At 40.0% G+C, this 8,891-nt stretch overlaps 1 protein-coding gene across 2 annotated transcripts; it reads left to right on the forward strand.

The window, feature by feature from the left end:
• The first annotated feature begins 1,839 nt into the window (after window positions 1-1,839).
• Window positions 1,840-5,983, forward strand: LOC310993134 (uncharacterized protein). 2 transcript variants are annotated; one of them, XM_083981442.1, is made up of 9 exons: window positions 1,840-1,975; window positions 2,078-2,114; window positions 3,864-4,006; window positions 4,134-4,269; window positions 4,390-4,662; window positions 4,751-5,017; window positions 5,106-5,254; window positions 5,339-5,404; window positions 5,656-5,983. In XM_083981442.1, exons 2-8 carry the CDS (start codon window positions 2,081-2,083, stop codon window positions 5,369-5,371), a joined length of 1,035 nt encoding a protein of 344 aa, XP_083837568.1. In that variant the 5' UTR covers window positions 1,840-1,975; window positions 2,078-2,080; the 3' UTR covers window positions 5,372-5,404; window positions 5,656-5,983. The 2 variants fall into 2 exon arrangements, with proteins under 2 accessions (XP_083837568.1, XP_083837567.1); XM_083981441.1 differs by lacking the exon at window positions 5,339-5,404.
• Window positions 5,984-8,891: the final 2,908 nt, after the last annotated feature.

Raw genomic sequence — 8,891 nt, forward strand, 5'->3', positions numbered from 1 at the left:
AAACACACACAAAAAAACATCCAAATACCTCCATGATGCTCGTATGTAATGTCCGTCTTGTGCTGAAGCCCCAAATTGCGTAATTGTCCCGAAAAAAATTAAATAAGTCTATATTTTAAGCTTGTTTGTAGCGGAAGCTTCTCGAAGCTCCTCTTCCTGGTCCGTCCAAATCTCGCGTGATTTGCGCCGGCGTCAGTGCGGTTACTGCGAATCACGCGAGATTTGGACGATTATGTGATAGTGTTTAAGACGATAACCACCACATCGCGCATGAGCACTGGTCCCTTTGCCAGCTATGGCGATGGGGTAAGTTGTATTCTCAGCAACAGATACGCTGAATCCTTCCCTCGTTACGTCGTTTGCTTTCTGTCTACGCGTAAGCACGCAATTAGCGTAAAAGAGAGAGCACAGTTATAAAGATGGGTACAAGATGATGATGGGCAGGGCGGTAACATGAAACCTGAAATCTCTCCTCAAGGATATAAAACCACTACCGATGCATGCTCTTTCACATCATCACTAGGGCCTATTTATGCACAGAAATGTAATGCACATTTTACTGGGGGAAAAAAAAAATCATAAATAATAATTTTAGTAACTTGTGTCCTGTATTTGCTTTGCTTACTGTACAAATTGATAGTTTGCATACAAAAGGATTTATATGATGCATCGCAATATTTTACACTTCTCAAGAGAAAAGTAGCTGTTTAAAACACAACTGTTTAAATGAGCTACAACACTAATTGTTTACACATTGCATATAATTCGATTGTACTACAGCATCCATTTATTTAATTGGCAATCAATAGTTCTGTTTTTGCCACCCCCTAAATGGCAGAAAAACATCCCGGTTTTCTGAACGTGGGTTATTATTGCATCACCGTAGCTTTTCAGTTGGTGTTTCCTTTCTGTGTTGTTGCCACCTGTTCCTGTTGGGTTGTCTTTCATTAATCTTTTATGAGATTTACTATACTGTATGGGTTAATTCATGGAGAAATGAATACATCACTCTGTGTTGTTTTTTTAGTTATATAACTAAATTACTGGTATGTCTTTATTATGTATTATGATATGTATGGATAGATAGATAGATAGATAGATAGATAGATAGATAGATAGATAGATAGATAGATAGATAGATAGATAGATAGATAGATAGATAGATAGATAGATAGATAGATAGATAGATAGATAGATAATTTATTAGTACAGACTCTGGGTCCAGTTAAAAACACAAGACAAGACATGATACATGATATGTATTAACCCTGTTCACCATGACTCTGTAATTGACCAGGGAGACCTCCCCAACAGACTGAGTGCTGCGGGCTTTCCAGTTTTAGTCCTGACCTGACTAAAATCCACTTTTTTGCTCACTAACATTAAACAGACGTATTAATATAACACTGACTAAACTTGCCAAAAGAGAGGTGTCCATAATAGAATGGGCTTAGGTGAGGCGGCTTCAAATCAGCAGAAGTAAACGTATAGTTTTCTGCTTCTGTTGTGCATATTTAGTCTACTTTCCATTTCAAAAGGTGCTGGAGTGTTGGTCTTAAAGCTATGACATTGTGGGTTGGCAAAGATGGGCTTAAAATAATTACAATTGGAAGAGCATGGAGAGCGGGCTTGCCTCTTTCGGTGTCTTCTGTTTCCTAGTGTGTGTGTGTGTGTGTGTGTGTGTGTGTGTGTGTGTGTGTGTGTGTGTGTGTGTGTGTGTGTATCCCTGTTCCTTCCCGTATGTCCTTCCCCCATTTGTAGATGGCACTCTATGGCCTCCATACACACCCCGCCCTGCTGCAGTTACAGACATCATGTAGCCTATATCACACGAGCAGCACAGCTTTATTCTCTCCTGTAGCCTAGTAAACTCCGACTCAACATCAGTAGGCTATTAGCTACTTAGATCATCCTACTTCAACAGTCTACTAACACGAGCAACATTGTCCGAGAGGAAAGACGTGAATATTGCACAGTGAGTAAATAACTTGTTTTTGTTAAAAGTCTCATGCTCCTTATTGAGTTTTTTGAGCGGTTAACACTGGTAGCCTAATCTTTTTTCTCTCTCTCTCTGCAGGACATGTTGTTCCTGACTGTTTTCAGTTTCCTCATTGGTGAGTAGAGATGTGATCAATAGACAGTTATGCTACAGGTTTTTCAGGGCCTATTTGTTTTTGTTTTTTTCACCTTTAAAGTCCCCCTTTAAAGTCCCCCTTTAAAACCAGCAGCTCATTAGCAATGCACCTCTGGAGGGTGGACGGAGGGAGGCAGGGGGGGTGACATGCAGGATAGGGCCGCTCGATGCGGGATTCGAACTGGGGTCGCCTGCAGTGAGGACTATAGCCTCAACACATGTGGTGGGTGTTCTACCAACTGAGCTAAACACCGCCCCAGGATACAGGTTTTTAAATTTTAAAGCGTGTCTATATTTTTCTGCCATAGTCTTTCCAGTTGATGTTTTATTTTTTTAATTTATTTTTTTATTGCCTTTAATCGATAGCACAGTTGAGAGGGAGACAGGAAATGGGGAGGCAGAGAGGGGGGATGACATGTGGGAAAGGGCCATCCGATGCGGGATTCGAACCGGGGCCGCCGGCAGTGAGGACCTCAACGTGGGGCAGCCCCTTTCCAGTTGATGTTTATTACTGCGGTCACACCATCCGCGCTTCGGAGAAGTTCGGTCACGCTATCCACAAGTTACCACAGAGGTAGCTGAGGACATGTAGAACTAGAATCTGGTGGAGTTTGCAGAAAACAATTTGAAATGTTGTATTTTTTTTTTATGAATTTTCTAAAACGGCCTATGTAGGCAGATTTAGTGTATTGGGTATGATTGCAGCATCAGATTATTAGTAAATGGTACAGTAAAAGTATTTGAAAATTACCACAGAGGCAGCTGGGGACACGTAGAACAAAAATATGTTGGAATTTTAGAAAACAATTTGAAATGTTTTTTTAATTAATTAATTTTTTGACTATACAGAAATGAATGGGATTCTGAATGGGCAAATGTTTTTGCTTCAGTAATTTTGTTCTATCATTTTGTTTAGATCATTAAAAAGAATGTAGTAAAAAACAACAACAACAAAGTAAGACAGATCTCCATGTATTTCAACAAATTTAAATAAGAACAAAAAGCAACTTCGATATAGATTTATGAGTTTACGAGGTGCACTTGAATGCACCATGAAGCCGCTCACAGGCTTTAACCAGAGATTTGCTTTAACTGTGCGTTCACACCAAAAGTGTCGGGAGTGTCGCAGCGGCCGGAAGTCATTCATTTTCAATGGAGACAGGCGTTGGGAGCGTTGACGCATCGAGAGCGTCAAATTAGAAGTTGAGAGAAGTTCAACTTTATGCAAATGAGGCAGCCAGTTGCAGACCGGGAGTCTCACAGCGAGAGAAATTGAGAGTGCCTCGGGGTCTCTTTAATTTTAATTATATGGAATAGAAAACTCAACTACTCAATAGCTTCTATCAGAGTTAAAGCATTTTCTACAATGTAATGAGGCCTTGATAGCCAATTTCTAAACTGCCTTTTTTATTTATTTTATTTCTGCCTTTTTTATTTCTTAAAACTGTCTCTAAGCAGCTTCTCTCCATTCTGGAACAGAACAATATCTTAAAAAATATTGGATCAACTGTCCACCAACATCATAGTAATGCCACTGTCTTTTTTAGAAAGCCACAAATGACCTTTAAATTGCTAATACATTATTGAGCTCCATCCGTGTGCTGCTCGATTTAAGTGCAGCATTTGATACAATAAACCACTCCATTCTTCTTGACACAAGGAATTCAAATTTACATTTATTTTAATAGCTATTCTCTGCTCTTCTTCCCTTGTATCTTTCTGATTGAAGGTTCATCCACTGGATTAGAGGAGAAAAGAGTGTGCTACGGTGGCAGTTTCACAATACCACCTGAATATACACCCCCTCGTTTCAGTGGAAAGCTGACCTTTCATTTGTCGTATATGACAAGAGTGTTGTTTGAAGACGGAAGGGTGAGATGTTCCTACTGCTGCAACTTTACAGCTGTGACATCCATTTAAGGCAAGATCTGGTTTCTGTTCAGATCAAGAATTATGGGACAGTAAATGTTTGTTGTCTTTGTTGTCTTGACATATCCAGGTAAAGGACTCAGAAATCAAATTCTCCAATTCCAAAGCTTATTTGAGAGATCTGTCTGAACTAGATGAAGGAACTTTTGTTGTGACACCACCTGATGGCGGTAGACAATTCAGTATTATCAAATTAAAAATTTATGGTGAGAACACCACACTACTGCTTCTCAACTGCATATTTAAATACTCTATTCCATTAGAAAACCCTTGTGTTAAGAGGTTTTTCTATTAGCTAAGTGGTGGCTAAATGATTTTTTTTCCAGAATGTGCTGAGGAGATCACCACGTATTACGGGTCTCGCCTCTCCTGGCCTATGCCTAAGGAGGCTGAAAAGATGGAATTCAGTCCAACATACAGAAGAAAAAGCTCGAAAAGGGACTTGTGGAGTCGCGACGGTCCGAACTATGACAGTGAAAGAGGAAGGCTGCGTAATGATGCCTGGGAGATAGAATCCGCCACTCAAGCTAGCAACGGCATCTACAATGTCCGGGCAAAAGACAAAACTTTGCTGAAGAGGAGAATCTTAACTGTAGAAGGTGATGTTAGTAACCTTGATAGAAGCTGTGTAGTAAAATTATATGCAGTGTATTTGACTAAATATTCTGAATCTGCTCTTCACCACAGTACATACACTGCACTTTTATAAAGATCCAAAGGAGCGGCTCGTCGTTGAGTACCCCACTTTCTTTCTCCGGGGGGACGTGACTTTTACCCGTAGAGGGTCCTCTTACCCGGAATATTCTGCGATAAGTGAGCTATTTAATGGGAGGCTTGAGATCGCAGATAATTACATGGTAATTGATCCTGTGGAAAGCTCGGATTCTGGCACCTTTGAATTCGTGGACCAAAACAGATACCCGGTCATGACTGTGCATTTGGAAGTAAAGGGGGGTAAGGAATAGCTCATTTTTTCTTCACAGAAGCAGAAACATGTTTAAAATATTGTTACTAAAGTGTCCACATCTTTCTGCCCTTACAGTTGATGTTCCCGTATCTGTGTTTATTGGCATTGCTGTTGGTGCTGTTGGGACTATCTTAATGATAATTGTTTGCTGTTGCTGCATGAAAAAGCATCGAAAAAAGAGCTCTTCTCAAAGCAGTGCTGCAGCAAGTGCCAGACAGTGCTATGTAAGTACCCCCTCAAATGGGCATTTAGATCAGCTGTTTATAATATGTGTTGCTATTTTTTAAATTTCATTATCATCACTTCAGGTACATGATACCAGTTATCCTATCAGCCAGTGAATCCTTGTGTGTTGACTACTTCCCATGGGCCAAGTAGGTGTTATACAGAGGTCTTCAGTGTTTAATGTGCACATTATAGGGTGTGTTGACTAGCTGAACACAGACACAAAGGAGACATAAAGGAAAATGTTTTTTTGCTATTGTTGAAAAGTTGAAAAATGCTTATGGATTTTGAGCTCAGTCAATCATGTAAACATTTCCATGTTTTTGAGTTGCATTGAACTTGCTGTTAATTTGTCATTAATAAATGCATGTTGTGTTGTTTTTGTTTGTCTTTTGTTCAGGACGCAGCAGGAGGTCAAGGAGGTGCTATAGTTATAGAAGATTAAGGAGCCGCTGTAACTCCAACCTCATTCAACACTGATCCATCTCTCCTTCGATCCACACCACCATTTGAATGGAAAGGACTAAACCATTCCTGCTTCTGACCTCAGTACAGTCTAAACATAATCCTACTTTTAATGTAATGGAAAATGTAATGTGTGGAAAACAGCCATTTGATTCCTTGATTGTATGTAATTTTCACGGTAAAATAGCTTTTGTTTGATAACTTACTGGAAGTTTGATTAATGCTTAAAGGGATAGTTCACCCTAGAATGATATTTCGCTCATTATCTACTCACCCTCATGTTGACTAAGGGCTGGAAGAATTTTCAGAGTCCTCCGTCCCTTCTCTGAGTTACAGGGGGTCTTGGCATAGCAGTGCATTTCAATGCAACGGTTGCAAAGGGACACCAGAGCTCTTCGTAAAAAAACACACACAAAAAAACATCCAAATACCTCCATGATGCTCGTATGTAATGTCCGTCTTGTGCTGAAGCCCCAAATTGCGTAATTGTCCCGAAAAAAATGAAATAAGTCTATATTTTAAGCTTGTTTGTAGCGGAAGCTTCTCGAAGCTCCTCTTCCTGGTCCGTCCAAATCTCGCGTGATTTGCGCCGGTGTCAGTGCGGTTACTGCGAATCACGCGAGATTTGGACGGACTAGGAAGAGGAGCTTCGAGAAGACGGACATTACATACGAGCATCATGGAGGTATTTGGATGTTTTTTTGTGTGTGTTTTTTTACGAAGAGCTCTGGTGTCCCTTTGCAACCGTTGCATTGAAATTCACTGCTACGCCAAGACCCCCTGTAACTCAGAGAAGGGACGGTGGACTCTGAAAATTCTTCCAGCCCTTAGTCAACATGAGGGTGAGTAGATAATGAGCGAAATATCATTCTAGGGTGAACTATCCCTTTAACAGTAGACACATCTTGAAATACTGAATGTCCCTGGACAGCAAAATTATTTGTTATTAGCAAAGAAAACAATGAAATAAAGAAAATACATCACCCCACAACCAATACAATATCTTTTGAATTATTTTGTAGCTGGGCGATTCTTCAACTACGGGCACTTTTGGCCTTGTGAACTTGAGGGGGAAAAAAGTGTTCAAATCAAAAATTTCACAGTCTAATAGGTTAGTATAACTAGTCTAGTTTGATGATCCATAAGTGGCCGCACTAATATTACAAGACAAATTGGTGTTTTTTTACAGATTTACCGACCCGACTTGAACAAATGTAATTTCCATCACATGTACATATTTGATATTTATTTAAAAAATAGTATGATATACATCATTTTTCAACAATGGAAGACCACTTTCACACATAGTTTTACCAGTTCATACCAATATTTCAATTACCATACATTTTTGGATTAGGTAAATTAATTGTGATGAGGACCAAACACAAAGTTTACATCCACCACAACCTGAAATATAATATTGGAATGGTTAGACACATTTCAGGAAATAACTACTTGTGTGTTTACATTAAGTGGAACATTATCTCATAAACTATGCAGATGTTTTTAATGAGTGATTAGAATTTTGTAACTATTTTTAAAAAAAGGTATGGGGGGTGGTGGAAATTACTGAGTGTCGTGGAAATTACAATGAATGGACCATATAGAAAAACAAGACATTTATTTTAAAACTTTCTGAAGTACAATTCATCAAACAAATCCATTTAGTCTGTTTGGTCTATTACCATGAACAGATGAACAGACTTACTGAGTCTGAGTGATAACACCTATAACAGAAAATAGCTTAAAGAGCAACTAAACCCCCAAACCACTTTTTCTGCTGAAAACAAATATATTTGGATATGAAGTAGTGTTGTCGATTGATTCTGGTCCAACTCTTGACATTTTAGTCAAAATATTTCAATTTGGTGTATTTTGTAGTAAAAATGTAAGAGTGACTGCCCTCTATGGGTTCAAACACGGCTATTACAATGAAATTTTCCTATTGGCTGAGATGGAGGCGGATGACGTTTTGGAGGCAGCTTTCGTCACCGGCCACCAGCTCCCCGACCAATCAGCACCGACTGCTGCCTGCGGCTAATGGCTCTGCTGCGGCTAACTGCTGCTAACAGCTGGCTGGATGAGAATCGTTTGTGGCTCTGCGCCGGCGGCAGAATTTCTTTTCACAGTATGGCCACGCCAAGACCCGCTGTACTAGGCCTCTGATTGTTTTCATTTTCATTTCATTTATTAGTTTATTTCATAGGGACAGTGCACCACTAATCAACAGAGTTAAAAGAAAAACTGTCAGTGGGCCAGAGTTAGCCAACAAGGCTAGTTTTCGTCCGTTGTCCCTGGCCAGATGTTAAAGGCAACCTAAAAGCCAAAAAAAGGGGCAACAATTACTGTAAGTAGGCTACTTTCAAAACACAACTTACATAACAATCTACCTAGTAAAAGCTCATAATAACAAGTAAAACAAGTAAGAAGTCTGACATACAGCATAACAAAAGCTCATGGCATGCAGACATAACATGCAGACAGGGAGAAGAAGAGCGAGAGAAAGCAAGAGAGGAAAGTACAGCTTATCACGATACCCTCTACTCTGCCGGTTGGGTTTAGGCATGAAGAAGAGAGTGGTTAAGGTTAGGGTAAGACGCAGGTAGGCTAGCCTTGCAGAGGTCAGCCAATCAGAGGCGGAGTAAGGCGGGTCTTGGCGTGGCCATGCTGGGAAAAAAAACAAAGCGCCCCGGCGGGCACCTCTACCGTTTTACTATTATTGACACCCCTTTCTTTTTTTCTTTGATATCTCTCCCTGTCTCTTTTCAGGTGCTCCTCATATTTGATAGGGTCCTCTTTTATTCTGTCCCTATAAGCCTGCGACCTTTCTTTTGTAGTCCTCCGTGGCATCTTAAAGGGACAATGAGGAGTTTTGGAAAAGCGAAGCGTTTTCACACTACATTTATGAGCCTCCGCGCGCACCGTGAAATTCTTTGACCGGCGCAAGACAGAGTCATGTTTTCATTCATCAAGAATTAATAGTCTACTTGCCAACAATGAGTACCCGGAAATGTTGAGTAGCCTACCCTAAAGTTTTATGTTAGAAATAGATAGTATGGGTCCCCAGTATTCAGAAACTGCCGGATGCTAACTTATATATATTGGGCAATTAGCATAATTGACGTAATTAGCATAAAATAGCATATTTGCCTATATGGGCAATATTTCAAC

This window comes from Trachurus trachurus, assembly GCF_905171665.1.
Source record: "Trachurus trachurus genome assembly, chromosome: 10".
NCBI lineage: Eukaryota > Metazoa > Chordata > Actinopteri > Carangiformes > Carangidae > Trachurus > Trachurus trachurus.